Source organism: Amia ocellicauda, chromosome 8 (genome assembly GCF_036373705.1).
Source record: "Amia ocellicauda isolate fAmiCal2 chromosome 8, fAmiCal2.hap1, whole genome shotgun sequence".
In the NCBI taxonomy this organism is placed as follows: Eukaryota; Metazoa; Chordata; class Actinopteri; order Amiiformes; family Amiidae; genus Amia; species Amia ocellicauda.
The window spans coordinates 45409007-45431594 of record NC_089857.1 but is presented as its reverse complement, the minus strand read 5'-3'; the positions used below and the strand labels follow the sequence as shown (position 1 = coordinate 45431594).

At 39.4% G+C, this 22588-nt stretch overlaps 1 protein-coding gene and 1 long non-coding RNA gene across 2 annotated transcripts; one reads left to right on the top strand and one right to left on the bottom strand.

Moving 5' to 3' along the window:
• Positions 1–1926: 1926 nt before the first annotated feature.
• LOC136755268 (uncharacterized) lies at positions 1927–16531 on the top strand. Its single transcript, XR_010817659.1, has 4 exons — positions 1927–2008; positions 8737–8921; positions 13758–13794; positions 15752–16531. It is a non-coding gene; the product is annotated as an uncharacterized LOC136755268 (long non-coding RNA).
• Positions 16532–20474: 3943 nt separating this feature from the next.
• Positions 20475–22229, bottom strand: tmem174 (transmembrane protein 174). Its single transcript, XM_066711670.1, has 2 exons — positions 21440–22229; positions 20475–20865 (listed from the first exon to the last, which is right to left on the bottom strand). The coding sequence occupies exons 1-2, from the start codon at positions 22093–22095 to the stop codon at positions 20748–20750; spliced, it is 774 nt and encodes a 257-aa protein (XP_066567767.1). The 5' UTR covers positions 22096–22229; the 3' UTR covers positions 20475–20747.
• Positions 22230–22588: the final 359 nt, after the last annotated feature.

Below are 22588 nucleotides of genomic sequence, written 5' to 3'. Positions count from 1 at the left end.
TTCTTTTCAATATCTATTTACATTCCGTAACTGGTATTCAGAATAAACACCTGGAGTTCATCCCATTGTCCAGTTCTAACCAACCAGCTGCATGCAGGAATAATTGCTCACCTTCACATTGAGTACAGAGGTGGACATGGTCTGTAAATGCTTGGCCAATGACCTGCAGAAGGATGTGGTCGAGTCTGCGTATGAGTGAGGGTCCAGGCATGAGCTTCATCCTCACACTGAGAGCCCAAGACTCACACCTCACAGTCTTACTGGGTCTTAACCCATTCCAGTCCATGTTTCAGCGTCATGATTATCATGGTCATGTACATGAATTGATGTGTTGGTGGGCCGACATGTTTCCACCATCTGTATTTATGTGTTATAGGTGATGAAGGCAGGCCCCCTTACCAAGTTCTTACGAGGACCAACTAGCCCTTTGTGGATTTGATTCCCTAATATATTAATGTTCAGAAAGCAGAGGGAAAACATGTTTTATCTCAGTGAAGGCTAGGCAAACCTGATAAGAGTGGTGGCAAGCCAAAGCAGGGACCCTTGCAGTGAAGTTGACATCTCTTATACCATCAAAGGGGCCCACAGCTGTATTGATCTTGTCCAAATATTTCAATTGGCTCGTACAGGGCCTGTGTCTCTGTCTGTCTGCCTGTGTCTTGAGACGTGTAGCAGACAGACGCTCGAACCCATAACATTTAATGGTCCTTGTCTTGACACTTTTGGGGGACGAGGTAAACATGGTGACATTGATAACAAGCCTTCCTCTTGTTTCTGAGAGAGGCCCACAAGGCCACAGAAGTGCTGAGGTGGAATTGTGCCAAATGTGCGGACAGAAGGGCATCATATTTACTCATTATCTAGACCAAGGGTCCCCAGCCTTGGTCCTGGAGGTCCCCCTACCCTGCTGTGTTTTGTTCCAACCATGCTCTTAATTACTTAATTGAACCCTTATTTGAACTATTCATTTCCTAAATCAGAGCCTTTTAATTATTTTGAACAGTGTGGGTTTAAAGTTAAGTATAGAATTGTATGAATAACTTATTAAAGAACCAACTATTTTATTACACAATTTAAAAAGTCAAATCTAAGCAAATTGTTACTTCAATTAAGGGTTCAATTAAGTAATTGAGAGATTGGTTGGATCAAAAACCAGCAGGGTAGGGGCTCCTGTAGGAACAGGGCTGGGGGACCCTTGATCTAGTTGCTGATAATGCAGTAGACAGTATAATCTGTTAGATTTAGATATTAATCAGCATGTAATGAAAATGTATTGATTATTTCAATTTTTCCCATTTATGGACTTTTTCGAGGTCTCGACCTATAAAAGGCCGCACCTGTTTCACTCACTGAGTCTAGTATCCTCCGTATCTCTGTCAACTGTTTCTCTATATTATTATATTATTTCCATTATGTAATAAACATCTAATTGATTCACCGTGGTCCTGTGGATTCGTTACAATTACGATTTCTTACAACTATTAAATATGTGTACTGTATACATACTGTATACTGTAAATTATATATATATAGCCTGGATAAGGGCGTCTGCCAATAAATAAATAAATAAATAAATAAATAAATAAAAATAATAATATAAAGAACGGTGTACATATTTTATTGTTTCATCACCAAAATAACAAGCTGGCAGGTGCAGTCGTTTTATAGTAATTCAAAAATTTCGTTGTAAGATTTATTTTTGAGAAATAACTCTGCTTCCTCGGTCAGTAGTTGAAACTAAAACATAACTTGAGTTTATATGAATGGAATCTGCCAAGAGTGTCGAGCGCCAGCCAAGAGAAACGTTGTCGCTATTATTGAGCTCATTGGCTTTGTTTTTGTTGAAAGGAAGCGAGTTGGCAAAATGTTAATTAAAGTAAGGTGGAATTTATGAGGACCTGTCATTCATCAGCAGAGCAGGCGAGCTGACGCTAACGATCCCACCAAAGGGTCGGCAATGCCTCATGGCGGACATTTGTGCAGTCTCTCCGCAGTTTGTTTTGCCAAGGTATGGCCAAACTTTAATCTACTCCTATGCTTCTCCATCTAATCCAGAACGTTTATTGTATAAATACAATTTCAAAGTTATTATGTAATTAAAATCATGTTTCACTGCTGCAAACTTCAAAGGAAGGGCCGTTTCCTCAAACATTATTTACTGCTGATGTAATAATTTCCCTTGGATATTTAAAATAAACACATTAGCCGAAGAATTGTAAACTTGTCTCAAAGTATACACAGATATTTGATTGGCATGAGCCGACGCCGTAATGCAGTGATGAAACCTATCACTAGTTTAATACATTCCCAAGCTCCCATGCAGTGTAAATTATAGGATAATGGGGTGCAGGCGATGGTGGGCTCTGTTTATACAATCCATTTCTTCACACAAGTTCCCATTGCTTTTTCCTTCCCTTTGCTGTGTGCGGTGGTTCTCTGATCCCGCTGACCCCGGCCATGTGTTTTCACTTTTTCTTCTGATCTCAATTCCATGACCAGCGGGGAATGAAATACAAATTGAATAGTAACCATTCACAGGCCACTCTTTTCATACTGCTGTTAAGCCCTCTTTGTCTTGTCCAGGGGGGCTAAAGATAAATGTTCCGTATTTTACTGACTCGTTTTCAAAGCCCGTCCGTCTTAACTTCACACAATTCATAACGTTTTCTCTTTCTCCGGATTTTCGGAGCAGACATATGTTCCATAAATAGACCCCCCTGTAACTATTCTAACAAACAGTCCGCAGCCCCACAGCCCAAAGAGAAGCTGCCCCAGCACCGGGTTGTTTTAGGTGACATTTCTACTGCAGAGAAAAAACACAACGAGCGGATTCATATAATACAGAGAATTGAAAGCTGTAACCGGTGAGATTTTGTTTTCGTTCTTTTTTTTAAGTCAAGGTGAAGTTTTCATTATATCGACCCTTTTTTAAAGCAGACATTTTTGTGACGCTTACTGGACAGCAGCCTCTTACAAGTGGTTGGGTTTGTTTATTCAGCTTTTATTAGAAGACGTGGTTTGGAGAAGTTAAAAGAAGCCCCTTGTTGTTCTTGGGCTTCATGTTTTCACTGGAGTTCATCCACGTGCTGGAATCTGAACTGCAAAACAGAAACTCAGAAGAGAAACTCAGTCCTATTGCTAAGACCTGCAAAAGAGAAACTCAGTCCCATTGCTAAGACCCGCAGAAGAGAAACTCAGTCCCATTGCTAAGACCCGCAGAAGAGAAACTCAGTCCCATTGCTAAGACCCGCAGAAGAGAAACTCAGTCCCATTGCTAAGACCCGCAGAAGAGAAACTCAGTCCCATTGCTAAGACCCGCAGAAGAGAAACTCAGTCCCATTGCTAAGACCCACAGAAGAGAAACTCAGTCCCATTGCTATCAGCTGCAGGACAGAAACTCAGCCCCCTCACCTGGGACTCAGCTCTCTTCTCTCTTCTTCTTCTTCTCGATAGGCTGTGCATGTTTGTTGCTGTTGCTAATATAGGTTTTGTTTTTCCCAAGGGTTTGTTTTCATTGAAAGTCATATACTATAGATAATCATGAATTCCCTTAGGAATTCCCTTAGGAGTACTGTGTAGATTAAGTATCTTATCCCAGGGTATAGGCTAGTTTACACTGTTACAGTAGGTTACATGTACAGAGAGAATTAAATGTAGGACTATTTTAATTAGTTCAATGTAATTCCAGTTCCATACTAGTCAGTCAGTTATCTGTATCTGTATCTGTATTGTACACTCCAATCGTTTACACGTAGAACCGTTAAAGTAAAAAGTAAATATATTTTATTTAATAATCAATAACATGTTGATCTGTAAAAATTGAGCTCACCACGCTCGCTTCAATAGAAAAACGAAGCCACATTCATCACATGCTTCGCATTAAAGTTTCACGCATTTTTCCTTTTTCTTTTCCCCCCTTAAATGATTCTTGTAAACTTTGCTTCGTTTACTTAGCCTGGTTTTCATTGCAGCAGTTTTGCACGGTTTACCTTTGTTTAGTTTATTAACCCACGGGGTTACTCAAACCAAACATCCCTGCCGAATACTCCGGCTTTGGGTTTCAGGGTTTTAACAGCATTATTGAGATGTAGCAGAAACTGCAGTGGGTGAAGGGTGTCGGGGTTTATGGAGTAGATTTACAAACCGTTACGGTTGTCAAAGGGAAATAACAAATGGATGAAGTGACATGTTAATTAAAGAGGAGTTAGTAAAAGATAGCCAATTGTTCAACAAGACAGTATCCTAGTTTTATTTAACTGATTTATGTGGATGGACACGTAGTCCTAGACCAAATCAAAACGTGGACCCACCTGACAATCAGAAATGATGGGGTTTAATGTTGGACAGAAGATACTACAACCCTGCAGTCAATACAGTATCCGTCTGTAAGCTTCTGTGATAAAGTGTGATAAAGTGTTCATTGTGTCCGAGACAATACAAATCACGGCCAGTCAAAGCAGAAACAGAAACATATTGTATTATAATTCAATGAAATCATAACAACTTTTTATATTATAGCCTGTTAATTTATTAACTGCGTTGCTAAAACTAGCACGCAATACGCGAATATATGTATGTGTGTAAACTATATATGTAACAGTCTTTCTTCTCGTTATATCACCTATGAATTCACACGCATGTTATATGTTTCAGTTCATACCCTTATCAACAGACTTTTCTAATACAAGTTAGACATAATCAAGTATTCCTGAACTAATGGAGACAATCTTTATTTAAATCCCAATCTCCATTACATGCGCCTGTAAGCTATAGAAGAAAACTTGTATTCATCACGTGTTGAATGTGTTGTTAGTCTTGACAACGGCAGCCTGTTAGAATCACACCTGGAGTATGTGTTTCAGTCTGTGGATTTATTTTTCCTATGTGTTTCAGTCTGTGGATTTATTTTTCCTATGTGTTTCTGTGTGTGGATTTCTTTTCCTATGTGTTTCTGTGTGTGGATTTCTTTTCCTATGTGTTTCTGTGCGTGGATTTCTTTTCCTATGTGTTTCTGTGCGTGGATTTATTTTTCCTATGTGTTTCTGTGTGTGGATTTATTTTTCCTATGTGTTTCTGTGTGTGGATTTATTTTTGCTATGTGTTTCTGTGTGTGGATTTCTTTTCCTATGTGGTTCTGTGCGTGGATTCCCGGGCGTTGACGTCATAAACGGCGCGCGGGTGGTCCGGTGCTCTCGCGGGTCTGCACTGCGCAGCGCACATGAAGGGGTTAAACTGCAGCTGCAAAACTGACTGCACGGCGTTGTGTTCGCTTGCAGGGATTGTTGCAACGTCTTGTAACACCACAGACCCTTTCTTTATATCGTTTTGAATATATTAGTAGTGTTTACCGGTAATCTGTAAACGGATTTTACTCGGATTTCGATATTCTGTTAAATGTACTGATAGTTTAAAAGTTATACTTCCATAGCATGTTAAACTCCTTAAAACAAACACAATTATGGCACCATCAGGGTCATGTTTATGGTACAAATTGTGTGTGTGTAAATATACTATAGGGCCTACTATTACACATAATAATAATAATAATAATAATAATAATAATAATAATAATAATAATAATAATAATATACTTTAAGCTTTAGTCCGATACATTTCCTCGTTAGGGTGAAAAGTCGATTTGATGTAGCCTACTACAAATGTAATACTAGTAATAACTGTTGTAACTCCCCCACCCCTATCATATACATACATGAACAGCCAAGAAGGAAAGAAAAACTCCGCTGCCAGACATGCAAAGAATGCAAACTACTCTGCAAAACCCAGCATAATTATATTAAGGTTTCAACATTAACCTACTAAAGGTAAACATGTGGTCAATTGCAATAAGTGGGTAGAGATTTATTATCATATTTTTTATACTTTCAACTGTTTGCCGATGTTTCATAAAGATGTGTCTTAGATTAACTAGACCACAACACACCAAGTTCAGGATATCGCTGTGAACTGCATCTGCTGTTGCACTAGTAAAGTATTACTTTGTATTTGGTGGGAAGTTTCTAGAGAGCAGAGTAGACGATGAAATTATGGTGGGCCTTCGGGTGTGGTCTGGTGTAAGGAAAGGGGCTTCGCCTTTTATCCCAACAAAGTCCTCTTTAGTGAAGACTGGAGAGCAATTATCCCATTTACCCCTACGCATATGTACAAAGCTGGGGTCAGTCGCAATGTCAGCTAGAATTTCCCTCCATTTACCAAATAAAAGGGTCTTTCTTAAAGAACAGGCGCTTGGTAAGGAAATACACATTCAATTCCTTAACAAAAATTCTTGAATTTGAATATTAAATGATATATAGTAGAACACGGACCAAATCTACAGCACTGTTCACTGTTGTAAATCATTTATTTACTTATTCCCATAAAGGATTTTTACCTCGTTAATTTGAAAAATATATATTTTATCAATCCAAAGTTTCTTCTTCTTCTTCTTCTTCTTCTTCTTCTTCTTCTTCTTCTTCTTCTTCTTCTTCTTCTTCTTCTTCTTCTTCTTCGTTGTTATTATTATTATTATTATTATTTAATCAAAGTCACAGGAGGTGTGAAGACACGGGGATCTGTGTGTTCATAGTGGCCCGGCTACGCACCGTTAGTCACACCTGCCTCTAAATGTCCTAATGGCGCTAATGATGCTGCAAACCTGTCCCAGAGGAAATGTTCAAGCGCAGTTTTAAGAGAAACGTTTGAAGTACTCACTCAATAAATCAAGTAGGCCTATTAATTTTTAATTGTAAATTAAATTAAATTAAATTTTAAAATTGTTATTTTTGTATTATTATTATTATTATTATTATTATTATTATTATTATTATTATTATTATTATTATTATTATTAATTAATAATAATAATCATAATAATAATATAAGAAAGTGAAAAAAATTGCTGAATACTAGATAACTTCTGTTCCTCATCTATTCCTGCTTGGGGTCTTTTGGTATTCCAGAGGTCATGAATGCATGAAATAATCAGACTACACTGCTATAAACTGCTGTTTTGTTTTGTTTTGTTTGTCACAAGACAGGATTTTTTTTTTTAAGGAAAATGTGAGTTATGCACTTTATGTTTATGTGTTGACATGATGAAAAGGATGCTGAGGGTACGTTCGTAAGGCGCATGTGTCCATATTGTTCAGATTAAGATCTTTTTACTAGCTGACGATTACCATTTCATCGGTTCAGCTCATTGCTTGCCATCCTGGCTAGGTACTTTATCCTTACCAGTGTCACTCAGCTTGGGAAGCAAACCATGTTGAACCACATGAAGGGTGCTGACATGTTTTCCTGTTAAAGTAATGATGCCACCAATAAGTCTGCAGCTTCTTGTTTGCAAGTTTTAAGATACTGTTTATGGGAAGCTCTTTGTCCTTGACTGTTGGTTCATACCACAGTAACAAGCCCAGATCTTTAGCGATCACCACACTGTATTTTTTTATTTGTCTTTAAAATTTATACAGAGAGATATTTGGTCCAGACAGGAAAACATGTTGAGTGCTTTGGATAATAAGCTGCATAGAAATTAAACATTATTTAGATACTGGACAAGGTTTGAGGTTGAATAATAATATATGCTGGCCTGCTTTATTAATGCACCACATGTATTCAACAATGCTGAACCTTTACCCATATGGGATACAGGATTGTAATTGCTTACTTTGAACTCTATTTAGAAATGAATGACAAGTTGATCAACAGTGTATCTGAGTTTACCCCCAAAACACAGGGGGTGTTTTTGTAGAAATCAGTGCTGTATTTAATTTGTGCTAAGAGACAAGTCAAATTAGTGTCTAAATGAATGCCTGCCCTGCACACTCACACCTCCTGACTCTTCCATTCATAGGGTTGTAACACATCAGCTTCTAACCTGAGGGAGCAGATTGGCCGAGCTCCCCAGTGCTGCCGTTCTGTCGGTGTCCTTTGTATGCACGAGTGTCTGGCACTCAGGGCTCCTATAGACCTCTGGGACTCAGGGCTCCTATAGACCTCTGGGACTCAGGGCTCCTATAGGATCTGTGCTGCCACATCAGTCTTTACATTCTGTGACCACATTTCAAATTGATGAAAACCAAAACATTATTTTTAAATTAATCATATTACATGCTGGCGCAATCATATAATTATCTGAATGTGCACATTTTAGTAGTGAAAATATAGGATTGGGTCATTGTGTGTACATACACTTACAGCCTTTTTTTTGTTATTGAGTTAAAGAAGTGCCAGTTCCTCCAAAAAAGGAAATACTGTTCTTGTTTCCATACAGTAAGAATCCTGAATCATCGGACATATTGCTCTGCCTCCTGCAAGTTTCCAGTGACTGCTGAAGAGAGTACCAGCAGCACTGAGAGATGAATTTAAGACAGAGTGACTGACAGACAGACAGAGTGACACAGATATACAGAATGACTTACTCAGACAGAGTGACTGAGCAATGGCTTTATTAGGCAATGAGTCTTAATGATTGTATTTTTCTAAAGAAACTGAATAAGTGACTATATGTATATGTGTATTTTTAACGTGATAGATTAGACCACCATCTAAGAATCTCAGAGTAGGTGTCTGTCAAGAAATATCAGCTTTGACATCCACTCATTGTCACCAACTTTGATGGATTATTTCGCACTGTGTTATGAAATGACATTGAAAGCATGCCTACTGGAGCGCTTTCCCGAAAGATTCCTCAGATGAGCAATGATAGAGCAATGTTAAACAACAGTTTATACTTTACAGGATGTGGTTCTCTGGGTGGGATTTCTGAGACACAAGCAAGGGTCTGTGTGTGGGGGTGCAGGTGCCAGCTTCCTGCCCCCCCTGTGGGAAATGCCATCTGCACCCTGGATCTCTGGAAGACCTAAGGGCACCCCACTGCAGGCCCACTACATTGCTGTGCACTATACCTCCCGTGGTGCTATCAGGTAATTGTGTTTATTTTCACTGATTTACCCTCACGAAAAGACTGAGACAGGGAAAAAGATCACTAAAAATAATTTGCACGCTTCTTTTTTAAGATGATTACACAAACATTTTTTCAGTTTTCTTTCCCTCGTCTGAAGCTCCTGCTGTTGGGCTGAGCCATAATAATATAATAACAGAGAGAGTGTTTCCTTTGCTTTGCTGTGTGTGTGTGTTTTTTGTTTATAATAGTTATGTCGTTAGCTGCTTTTTTTAATTGTAATGAAGACGTTTCTGTAATTATCTGTTTTAAATTAGATTCTCTTGGGTGGCCAAGAAACCTCTAATATGTAAGACGTTGTATGTCCTTTCTACAATTCTGGGGGTAGAAGATGAAGCACATTATAGTGAACATCCTTCAAAATGACACTACTTACTTAACACTCTTTCAGCATGGGCTGCATTTTCAACTCAGGGAAATATAATAATCCTGGTTTGTTTGTTATTTCTTTCCCACTTCTCCGCTGACAGTCGCTTCATTCTTGCCAGTACGTCAGTGCAAGTGTGAAGGCATGCATTAGGGTGTGCAGGATTTCAAAGAAAGGTAAATGTAACATAATACTCATGTAAGATTGCCAAGACATACCAAGGCCAGGTGGTTAATGGCCCCAGTCAAATGACCAGTGACCAGCACAATACAGCGCTGCATTTGATGTGGACTGGTGAGTGCTGCCATGTGCTAAACATTATGGCCACAAGATGTTCTGTTTGTCCAGCCAATATCATAGATGGGTGGTCTGTCGATAGCAGAACAAACAGCTTAATACCACGAGCACATATCAGAGCCACGATGATGCCATAGCCAAGTCCTCTATTCAGTTCTTCATTCCATATGGAATAATAATGTGTAAACAAATGTATTTCTGTGACCACAGGGACTCCATCACTGGTAATTTATGTAATGAGCCTCAGTTATATTTATTAATATCTTATACATTTTTGGGGGATGTTATTTAGATAAGGTAAAAGAGAATATGTCAAACGTGCAGTGTGAATGAAGTATCTAATTAGAAATAAATTCCCTGTTGATCTTTTACATACCCTTGGAGGGGCAGTTATATACCTTTGATTATAATGTAGGTTTTAATTAGCACTTGGCACCATCTGGTGGATAGATGATGTAACTTACTGTCTATCAAGGGCCAAATGAATGCAAAAATAAATAAATAATCCTGTTTCACATGACACTAGGTAATAACACACAGAAACCCCAACAGCGCTGTAATGGCGTTCTCATTTAAATGCTGATTAAATTAGGCTGTGTAAGAAAGACAGGTGTTGAGGTACGGTCTCCTCCCAAAGTGCCCAGGACTCCAGAGGAAGATTCATGATCAATCACTGTTGGCAGATCCCCTTCACTTTCACACTCCTTACTTTCACACAGCATGATTGTAGATGGTCAGAACTTCACTTATACTGAAGTTTATACTTACATTTGAATTTAAGATGATGATGATAATTATAATAGCACACAATAAATGTGTCTTCCTAGTTCCAGGATCTATGACTGAGACAGTCCTGGTGGAGACAACTCTGGACCACTGCCAGCCCTGTGTGGTCACCCTAGACCACCAAGAGTCTTCCTTCATATTATTAAAACATTTTTTAAATTATGCTAATATAGGTATACACACATACATATACGTACAGTATATACATACATATGTCTCCCCAAGATGTTTCCACTTGCTTCGATCTACAGCTTCTCTTTTCCACAGCACATCTGCAACATCTATTATTTCATCTTCCCATCTTTTATTTGTCCATCTTCTAGGCCTTTCTTCATCTTTTGGGATCCATTCAATCACTTATCTTGTCCATCTCTGATCTGTTCTTCTGCAGTGTGTTTACAATTGCCACACTTTCACTCTTTCAATGATGTCACATTTTCGTTTGTTCTTGGATCCATCAATACTTATTTTTTTGTCTCTTGTTATTCCAAGCAAACATCGTCGGCAGTTTCTGTATCATGTTTGCATTAAGTGACCAGGTTTCACAGCCATAGAGTATTGTTTTCACAAATAGGCAAGTGGGTAGATTTCCCTTCAGCAGCTGTTTCTTCCACATGCACCCTATTTTTACTCTTCTTTTGATTTCTTCCATAATAACCCTGTATCATCTGATTTGTTGTCTACGGTATACAAATCTTCCACATCAAACAGGATACACATGGATTTTAAAAAGCAATGTTTTAATTAAACACGTAAATATTATTTATTCAGCTCACAAATGTATAACTTCAATAAATAAATGCAGCAGTTAGTGACATGCAAGCATGAAAACATGGAAGCATATATATATATATATATATATATATTTTTTTTTTTTTTCTGTATTATGTTTTATTTTTATATCTTAAATATTTTATCACCCTTTTTGTTGTTTTTTACCTCCCAAATGTATAAGTTAAATAAATAAATCAATAATATTTACATGTTTAATTAAAACCTTGCTTTTTCAAATCCACGTGTATCATGTTTGATGTAAATGTTTCTCTGGGGATCAAAATGTTCAGCAGTTGGCAAGCGCACAAAGCAATTGATTTATTGACAAGAGCTGCAGAAGATAAAGTTATGTTGTCTGTAACTGCGTCTCTTCAAATTAACATTCACATTGTGCGACTGTATACATGTTGGGATTACATATTTCCGGGTGGGCCTGTTATTACCTCCTTCTGTTTGAATCATTATACTGAAAACCAATGTCATCAGAGAACCCGGGAAAACACACAGTTTCACACACATGAGTCTTTAATGACTGCAGTTAAAACACAGGAAACCTAAAAAGATCATTCCTCATACGATCTGAAACGTGTCATAGAAATATGTGTGATAGATCCATGGGCTAAATGCGACAGTCAGCGGTGTGCGCTCATGAAAATGTGGAAGCCCACTTCTGGGTAGTTAAATGTGGGGGAGGTGGGGACATTAGTTGGACAGACACACAAACTAACCACAATTTCATCCAAATTAATCTCTTCAAGATAATGCGGACCGAGGGATTACACACTGAGATGGTGCCAAACAAAAGAGATACACAATCTAATGTCGTCCGACTGAGTCAGACAAAAAGGGGGTATCTGTACAGCGGGGTCAGCGGCCCCGAGACAGAGCTCTCACCTCTGCACGGCCGGCGGGGACGAGGTCGGGGTCCTGGTGTGAAGCTGAAGGAGCTTCTAATGGTCTCCTGGGTTGGGGGGTGGGGCAGAATGAGCACAGGGTGGGCGCTGCTACACAACTAGACAGTTATTTATTCATAAAGGACAAACGAGCTTTCAGATCAAATGTACAGTAATGTAGTAAAACAGATATCTCTGTTGTGACAATGATTTATAGAGTCCCTCTGTGTATATTTAAGATTAAACGATGCAGTGAACTAACTTGTAGGTGATTTTAGTTTTTTTCCAAACATAAAAATAGTTTTCAGAAAAATACTAAGTTAAACAGTAAACTGAATCTGCCTGCATTGCTTTCTTAGCAAGGTTTTAAATCCGAGGTGAGCCTGTTACGTTAGGAGACATATCTCTTCATAGAGATTAAGAATGAGTCAGTGTTTTTAAGTTGTTGGCATTTTGAAGCTGTTTGCATGCAAAGTTACACCATGGAGAGCAAATGTAAGTCACTGTCTCATTAAAAAAATCTAAGTGATGAAGACCAATAATAGGTTTACTGTATAAAATACCTAAATGAGGAGAACAGGGCCTCTGTGCCTGGACAGTGTGTGTGACACCCATGGCTGATGATTAGTGATGTATTCCTCTCACAATCCCTTCTTTTCTCTTCCTGCAGAAGCACTGGGGGTTTAAGTATGATTGTGTTGGTTTCAATTTGCAAATATTATGCTGGAAGAACTTTCTTACTTGCTTACATTCTTTTGCCATCTGGGCCGCAGTGTAAATGTGAAATTAAATCACGTTCCTCCCCTCCTCCCGGGGCAATGTCCTGTCTGAGCTCAGACGAGGGGATTCTGTGGCAGCGAAACTTAAATAAAGTCTAAACTTCTGCACTGTGCCGGGGAGCCGACACCAACGCCATGCTTGCGATCACATGATTAGAAAAGCGCCATCATTGGAGCACGTTTGGCTGACTGAGTGAGTGGCTCAACCATGAAATCTAAGGCATAACAGATCTCTGTGATTGTTTAGATAGCACAGACTTAAATATGTGCCACGGTCACAGCGGGAGAGGCCGGCAGTTTAGTCGGGCTGTGCTGGGTATTAAAACACCACGGCTGGACAGAACAACTATTAGCTTTTCTTCTTCCAGGAAGGGTGACTATCTAGTCTGGCACAGGCTGCTGCAGGGCTTAAGCAGATGTTAGAAGAGGTCAATTAATCCTAAAATATGTTTCTAACAAATATGTCCAGATTTACGCAACATTAATTTAGATTATTATTATCACTAATACAAGCTGATGATGTTCAGGTTTTAGAGCATTTCCACAGTAAAAGCGCTAATATCTGCATTTCTGTCCAGATCTTCAAAGCCAGAATGTTTTTCAGTTTCCCGGCAACATCTTGAACTAGTCTGTGGAAAAGCAGGATTTTTCCTGATTTAGACTTTTTTTTTTTTTCACTAGACCACCAAAGATGTATTCCAACATTATTAAAATCAATAAAGATGAACTAGAGGGTGGGTTCAATATACATACACACTTATCAGTGACTTTTTTTCTTTTTTAATCTGTAACATTAAACTTCAGCAGATGATACCTAAACAGTAAGTGTATGTGGTAATCTGAGGGACAGGCTTTCTTACGAGTGCTTTTATCTAGTGATATCTATTTTCTTGTGTTTTTAGGTTCTGGGAGAGTCAAGCATATCTGAGATGGACAAAGGTGAGTGACCTCTGGTGTCTTTCTTGTGTAATTAGAGCATTACGCTGTGAGGAGACCAGAGCTTTAGACTGTGATGAATGGCATAAAGAGGTGTCATCTTTAATGTTTTCTGCAGAGAAAGAAGAACAAATTTAAGCTAAGGGGGTCACAGCTACAGTGCCTTGAATTAACAGCTGAAGTTTCTTTGAAAGCACTTTGCAAATAAAAGCCTGCCATCAACACGTATAATCTCTTAGCTGAGCCCATTGAAAGCTGGGGCTCTGGGGTTAATTCTCCCATCGCAATGAGTTTGAATCAACTCTAAACTCACATTGAGATGAAAGCCACGGAGCCTCTCGCCAAGCTTCTCCAGCGCAGCACACTGAGATCAGCCGACTGGGGCGGATTATGGCATGTTCGTCTGTTGGACCTCCATCAGGACAGGGAAACTGAAAAGAAAAACAATAATTAGAGATAATTGCTTGTGTCCAAACATAAGCATTAAAGCCCCTTCCCTTTGGTAGTATGTGAGCTGGAATGAAAGAGACACCCCCTGTTTTGACAGCTGGGCAGGCAAACATAATTCGTGACAGCTGAACTGAAACGTCTTTAAACGCGAATGCAAAGAGATGGAGCAGAGAGGTGGGGGTGGGGGCTGGGACGGGTCTCTGCTACATAAAATAATGGGAGAATTGCACCCAAGTGGGTCGAAAACACGATTCCGGACCGAAATGGAAACACATCAGACGGGCCCGAGCGGGGGCCGCTGCGCTGCAGAATGGGCTGCGAAGGAATATTGCTCGCAGAACTGGGTTAAACACGGAGATGTCAGCTTTGACGCATTGGATTAATTTGCTGCTCCGTTGCACGGCCTTTCACCCCCGGGTCTCCGGCTCGAACCCGCTCTCAACATGGTAACCAGAATCATGTCAGCCTTACAGGGGGCAGAGGTCGAGCATGAGATGAAGTTTTGAGGCCAAACAAGGACCATATGTCGAAAGATATACTTTTGAATTAAGCAGATTTTTTATTTTATCTCCTTGACTCAGAAAATATATTTTACTATTATTATTATTATTATTATTATTATTATTATTATTATTATTAGACTGCAACTGATCTCAGCACTTTGAAAACAATGTCAGGACAAAAGCACATTGAATCTCAATGATAAGAGTTTCTGTATTAAACGCCTATATGTGTTAAAATAAGTGTCATAACTGTCCTCCAAAATATCCAGTCAGTAAATGAAGAACATAAGCTGCTATAGTGCATATTACATTACTTATCCCTCATCACATGTATGCATTTAATTATATATTATTATTATTATTATTTATTTTACAGAACTCAAGCAACCAAGTCACAATAATCTAGAGAATTTTTTTTTCTCAGAGAAGTGTAATCTCTCTCTCTCTCTCTCTCTCTCTCTCTCTCTCTCTCATCTCGGGGGGGGGGTCTCTTTGATGCTATAGAGCAGTGAATGCTGGGAGATTTTATAATTCAGGGAACCTGCTTTGAAGTGACGCCTGAGAAGAATCTATTCACACAGAGTTTGTTTCATTTCCAAGTTCAAGTTCTTTGAGTAATTGTTATTTATTTTAGTCAGCCAGGTATGAGTTAGCTGCTGGTAAAGAGGATGCATTCCTTGGCAGTAACAGCGAGACAGAGCTGGACCTCGCAGTTCAGCGCAGATTCCCAGAGAGGAGGGCGTGCGAGTGGGGGTGGCCGGGGGGACGATCTGGGCTGGTGAGAGACAGGAAAATCTCTCTGTGATAAACCGCCCTTTGGGAGGGAATTCGTTGAGCGGTTTGGTTCAGTAATTCATGTAGTTTAATAAATATTGTTAATCAGACTATACTTATTGATCATCAATAAGACGTGTTCCTGGGGAAAGTGTGATCACACTGGTTCTGTACTGGTGCAGGTTTTTACTCTAATTGAATCTAATTCTTAATCTCCTGTTTGTGCACCACAGGCAGCCCCCCCCCAGTCGGCTCCTCATGCATCACTGCAGGCAACGCACATCATGCTGGAAAGTTCTTGCTTGGCTTTCTTTTGTTCTCCTGTTTCCCTTGGAGCCGTGAGGGCGAACTACAGCAGTCCGGCCTGTTTAGGGCCTATTCTGGGGATCTGGAGCAGTTTCGTCATCTGAGAAAACTTTTTTTACACTGCAATGCTGTTAATCTTTTTTTATAATCTCCTTCTAATCCTGTTATGGCTCCTCTGCTCTTTTGAAATGGAATGTACATGATTATAAAGACAATATTTTTCAGTTGCGTCTGTGGTGAGATTCCAGATCATTCTATCATATTGTGATCGATATATTTATCATACATTCTCCAATAACCTGCTTAGTCAATTAGTTACATTTACAGAAATAAGGCAACAAATAATTAGAATAAAAAAGGAAGATCTAACTGTAAATCTGCCCATGAGTCACTTAATGAAGGACAATCACCCCAGTGCCATATCTCTCCCTGCAAGCATCGTCTGTGTCTCATACGTGTGACAGGACAGAGCTGTGTTAATGCTCAGCAGACATGTGAGCAATTTCCTGTGGAGGGTCGGAGCTGCAGCCATATTGATCCGCTTGTCCCGTGTTTATAGCGGCAGCCTCTCTGTGTTGATATGAACTCTCTTATTGGGTGGTGATGGTCCTGGCAAAGACTAAGCCCGCAGAAGACTAAGCTGAAACAACCGAAAGATAATTCAGTTTTGATTGTTTTCATATGTTTTTCATAAACAACAAAGTTTTCATGTGCCTCCAGCATCTTTTCTTGAAAGCATGGAATCTATTTATCACCCCCCCCCCCCCCCCCCGCGTTCAATCTGAGTTACAGGCCGCGTTGAAGTCAGAGATGGGCTGACGGCACAGCCCTGGCATCTGCGGCGCTAATCTTTGATTCGGTGTCAGGAACTTATTTAGCAAGACCGACTTTCAGCAGCTGTGCTACAAATAAATAGGACTGCTGTACAGACAGGAATATATACATCAGCTGTCAGGCCTGCTCTCTTCCCTGATCAATCAAAGGCACATGATTACAGAAAATAATATGATGGCTACTTTATACTTTATACAATTTGATTTTAGTGGAATGTCATGCATATGTACAACAAACACACACAGACACACACAGCTGAAATGTTGCTTTTCAATGAGAAGCTCTTACTACAACCCTATTAACACAGCATGCTGGGTTGTCCTAGCAGGACTGGCTGGTACCTGTAAGATCAAACTCGACTGAGGAAACTGTCACACAAACAGGTGTTTCAACAACACACACACAGGCATGGCACTACTGCATTAAACATGAGCTTCAAGAGGAAACACTGTGTATGGGAAGTTCAGGTAATGGATGTGTTGTCTTTTGACTGAGTGAGACTGAGGACACAACATTTGTGCTTTTTTATGTTATTATTCGGATTGTGTGTTGGATGCAACACAATTCCAGGTTTGCTGATAATATTTCAACACTGTGTTTAAATGACCATTTGCAGTTAGTTGTACTTGATCACACAGTACTGAACCCGCCTGCAGTGCCTCTAACCCGGGCTGGGGTTGAAGAGTAACGAGCAGATTCAAAACCCCAAATAAGCAGGACTTTTTGTTTGTTTGTTTGTTTGTTTGTTTGTGTTTTTGTTGGATTGCATTCTTGTTTTTGTTCAGAGATGAAGACGTAATTTTATAGTTTAGAAACTTTTACTGTTTTATAGAAAAATGCAGATGGACTATAAAATACTTTATTTCTGCGTGGTTTGCGGCGCAGGCAGTGCGCTGTTATTTCGGCACACTTGCGATCCTCTTCGTTTCACACAGATCTCGTATTTATTGGACTGTCGATATGAACTTTCCCGTGAGAAATCGTTTCTCTCTTTCATTTCACTTGTTCACCGTGTCCCGTAAGAAAGGGACGCAAAGGGAACAAACGATAATAATGAGTTTGACGGCCACCCGCATTTTATTGTGCAGTAAAATTAATGGATATCACATTGTGTTGTGGTTAAAATCCAAAGACAAAGGCACCGATTTTAAAACTGTTTTCCAAACCTCTGTTAAATGGGAACTTACACTTGTCAACTCCGGTTTTCTCAGTGAAGCCATATTTTAATATTTAGGTATACTTTTATAGAGGAGGGATGGCCTATTTATAGCCTATATGTCAAAACCACCTCGCCCATAAAGTTATGCAATAAAAACACAAAGCAATTACAGGATGTTCTGTCCTATATAATTACTTCAGAATAGTATAGAGAATGAGCAATATAATGCAGCATATCAAGTAGGAATCGATTAAGGCGCACATGTTTTAATGTGGGAACGGAGATCATCAGCTTTTTAATACAGACTTCTTTATAACTGTGCTGGTGTGTGGTCCTCGTCCGCATTCAATTGTTGAATTTCTATTTAGTTCTTCTTTATTTAACGAATACATTACAAAGGAACATGGTGCTTAGAATACGATATTGGTCGAAAATGTTATCAAGTGCCGTACGTGTGTTGTCCAAATCCAATCAATCAATCAATCAACCACCCAATCAATCAATCAATCAATCAATCAATCAATCAATCAATCAATCTAATCAATCAAATCGACATGTTCTGGCGGACAGGAGGTGGACAGTACAGTTTTCGTCTCCCGGGTCTTTAGAGATTGTCCAGCAGATTTTTCCGAGACAAGGGCTGTTGTTGTTGTCCGAACTGAACTGAACTGAACTGCAGTCTGTGGGTCTTTTAAGGCGCTGGAATAGAATAGAATAGAATAGAAATAGAAATAGAAAATAAGCGAATTGCGATCTTGTAAAATAGTTGTGCCAATAAGGAGAGGTTTGCATATTGACCTTCTGTTTTCATAGTTTGCAGAGTTTTTCTTCTGTGTCCGATGGTTTCTTATAATTCGACATTTTCCTGTATTACGATCTGTGGGAAACTATTTGGAAACGCTTCACTTTCCAGATCTGCGGCCGGGCGACCGAGATCCGACTCTTATCGATCTGAGAAATGGACTTTCTGAGCTCGATGTGTCCCCTCTACCTCTTCTGTCTTCTGTTTCACCATTATACTATACCTAACAATTACACTTTGGTATTATTATTATTATTATTATTATTATTACACGTGTTTATAATATTTTATTATATTATTTAATCTATGATTATACTTATTACACTACATAAATAAATACATAATAATAATAATAATAATAATAATAATAATAATAATAATAATAATAATAATAATAGAATATACCTATATATATGTATACCTATGGTATACTTTAAATTAAAACAGAGTTCTGTCACAGGGTAAGACATTTTTGTTTTATATTGATGAAAAAAAAAAAGAAACTGAATTAGTTTTAGAACTATGTTTCATACAAGTGTTTGAGTATCTTATTTCAAAAGAGTATCTTACTTCCAAAAGATTAAATAGTGCGACAGGAAAAATATCAAAATACATTTACTAGCATGAATATATATATGAATATGAATATATATATATATATATATATATATATATATATATATATATATATATATATGAATATAAATAAAATACACGATACATGTTGAATTGTTATCACTGAGAATAGCCCACTGTTTCATTTCAGTTCTAATCTAGGCGATATGGAAACTATTTCATCGTCTTCTTTTAAATTAATTAATTAATTTCGTAATTCATTAATTTAAAATATCTGAAAGAGAAATTAGAACAGTTGTATATATATATATACACACACACACACACACACAACTGTTCTAATTTCTCTTTCAGACGTTCACACGGACTCTCTGCTGCCCCCATGCGGCCCCACAGCCCTGCGCTCAGCCCACAGGGTCCCGGTGCCGGACTGGAGTGTAAGTGGGGCAGAGAGCTGATCTCTGAGGACCTTCTGTACTGGGCTGGTGTTAATAACACAGTCTTCACAAAATAGGTCCCCTTTAATTAATTAACTAATTCATTAATGAATTAATCACTGCAATAATCAATTAATTAAATTAAAATTAATGTAGCGAGGTTTTTACTTTTTCTTCATTGCTATCGTGTCTTAATCGTTTGATCCTTTCTGAGTATGTTCTAATGGCATGGGCAATTATCCGAAGGGGTTAATTATACAGTTCAAGCAGAACAAGGCCCACACAGTGTTACGGGAATGTTTAATTAACTCGAGTGAAATCCCTAAGATTTTCTTGCGTAGTTTCTGTCCGCAGTCAAAATTAGGCCTGTTTAAAAGTTACCTGTGTGTTTTTGCTGATACTGGTTCAGTTATAGTGCCCTGCATTTTTAATCTGCTGTGCCCTGTCTTGGCGCTCTTCCATATACACAAGGCAGATCATCCTGAGACAGACAAACACGGTCTCTGTGCTGGTGTCAATAACCGACCTCGCCTGGGCTGGTCTTACAGACAGAGACAGATAATGAAAGCAAACACCGTAGTTCGGACTAGGGCGCTTGTAAGGCTATACTCCACGGCGTGTCCATGCCGCACACAGATCCGGGTCTGTGGAGTGAGTTCTGGCCCAGTCCCAGTGAACGGTATCGCTGCAGGACCCTGGACAGCGCTGCGATGAATCCAGTTCTGGAGGAATATGTACCAGACATGCGTGGTGCTGTCGAGGTGCAGATTGAATCGCAGTTTCTTATACAGGATCAGACAGCGCGCCTTCAACTGTTTTAACAGAGATAGAGACAAGACAGACACTGTTACAGCATTTTATTTCATTATGTAAATTACAGATTAGATCTCTGGAAAATACTAACGGTTTAGTTAAATTATTATTATTATTATTATTATTATTATTATTATTATTATTATTTGGTTGCTTGTGTTCGTTTGATTTTACCCACTTTATTTTATTTTGAATCCAGATGCATACATTAACAAAAGGTAGCAAACAGCAAGAAATTGCATTTTAAAGTAGAAACAGTGTCCCGTTTAACACGTCAGAGCCACCGAGATGACGTCAGCGACTCAGGTGGGGCTGTCTGCGGAGAGGGACTCGCGGAAGATGTCGTCATAAGGCGGGGGGGCGGAGCTGCCGGCCTCGGACGCTGCTTTTCTCTCCGCCTCCTCCCCGCTCCGCTCGCACCTGGTGGGGGGGCAATTACAGCATTAAACCGATTTGAAAGTTAAGTTTATGGACTGTTAATTACATTACAGATATATGAATACATACAGTTTTAATTAAAAATAAAACAAGTGGTACTTAAGCCGTGCATTTCCTCTGGTTGACAACTAGGCCAGGTAGCGAATGCACTGCTGTCTACTTGAATTATTGACAGTCTATTGGGGAGACTAACAGTTAAAATACTGCAATCTACCTACCGATCCATTATTGTCTTTGTTTCTTTCTTAATAGGCTATACCTTAATATGTGTTAGAAAATACATCCTACAGGTTGTCTGTGTTAAATACAATAAAAGAAACATAAATACATACTATAAAATAAAAGTGATTATATGTTGCACCCTTGTGTGCCGCCCGGCTCAGTCCTGAGGTTCTGTGGTTCTGACTGGCAATGCAGAGAGACTCAAATCTGGGTCAGCACTTTCTTCATGTCTGTCTGACTCCAGAGAGCATTCTTGCCGTACATATAGAAAACATTGCCTTGGCTGTTAGTATGTTTTATGACTTTTTTTATATGTTCTTATTTAACGCTTTACCTGCTGTTGTCAGTGCTGTCAGACCCTCGGCTAGCAGGGCAGAGGTTGTCCGCAACGAAAGATGAGTTGTCCCGTGGGTATATCGTGTAGTACTGCGGGGGACATGCAGTGGTGGCTGAGACTCCATTGAGTGGGTGAGCAGCGCGGGAATTATTCCGCAGCGGTCCATCTGGCTTCGGAGCGGCGCAGCCAGGCGGGATGTACTGCACCACCGTGGCCCCATGGAAGGTGATGGGCTGGTTGATGCCAGAGAAGACAAAGGACTGTCCGCACTGTGCCGCGTCGGCCTCCGGTGTCGGGTCTTCAAGTTGCTTACAGACCGTGCAGGTCAGCATCTTAAACTTGCAAACCCCAATCAACACGAATGTCACCCCCACCGAGAGGAGGATGGGGCCGAGTAACTGAGTCCACTCGAAATCCTTGCTGCTGTCATAGCTGATCCAGCCCATCACTGTGAAAGCTAATCCCACCAAGCCCAGAAAGATGCCAGAAAACAGAAGCGTGGCCCCAGCCTTGTCCCCATCTGACACCTCGATGTCGGACCGGTTGGGTGGATACGGGGTGACAGAGAAAACGCTGACGGAGAAGTCCTCATTGTTGCTGCTTCTATTATAGGCATTGGCATTGCTATAAACATTGTTACGAAGTTGATCCATCTCAAGGCCCTTGGGACTGTCTTTGACTACTTTAAAAGAATAGCCCGTCCAACTTATATGTAGGCTACTTCACTCTGTAACGCATAACATTCATCTTCCCAGAGAAATACCACACACTGTAAATATTTAATGGAATTCCTAGCTGGTCTCGGTTATACGCTAATCGAAATGGCAACAGTCTGAAAAACTGCACTCAACTACAAGGACTTGTTTTGCTTTCACATATTCATTAGCTGTGCAGACTATTCAAGTGTTAAATCCACAGGAAGAAAGATTATAGACTAGTAGAATGATATGAAACTTTTTTACTGAAACCATTTTGAGATGTTATACTTGTATAAACTTGCTTGTTATGAGAGGTAGTATATAGTTTGTGTTACAATGGCTGTGCATGTTTGCCCTGAAATTAAACTATTATTTTGTTCTTCAGTTCACTTGTTACAGAGGATGCCAGGTTTTATGGATCAAGGTGTCAGTGGCCCTAACCATGATT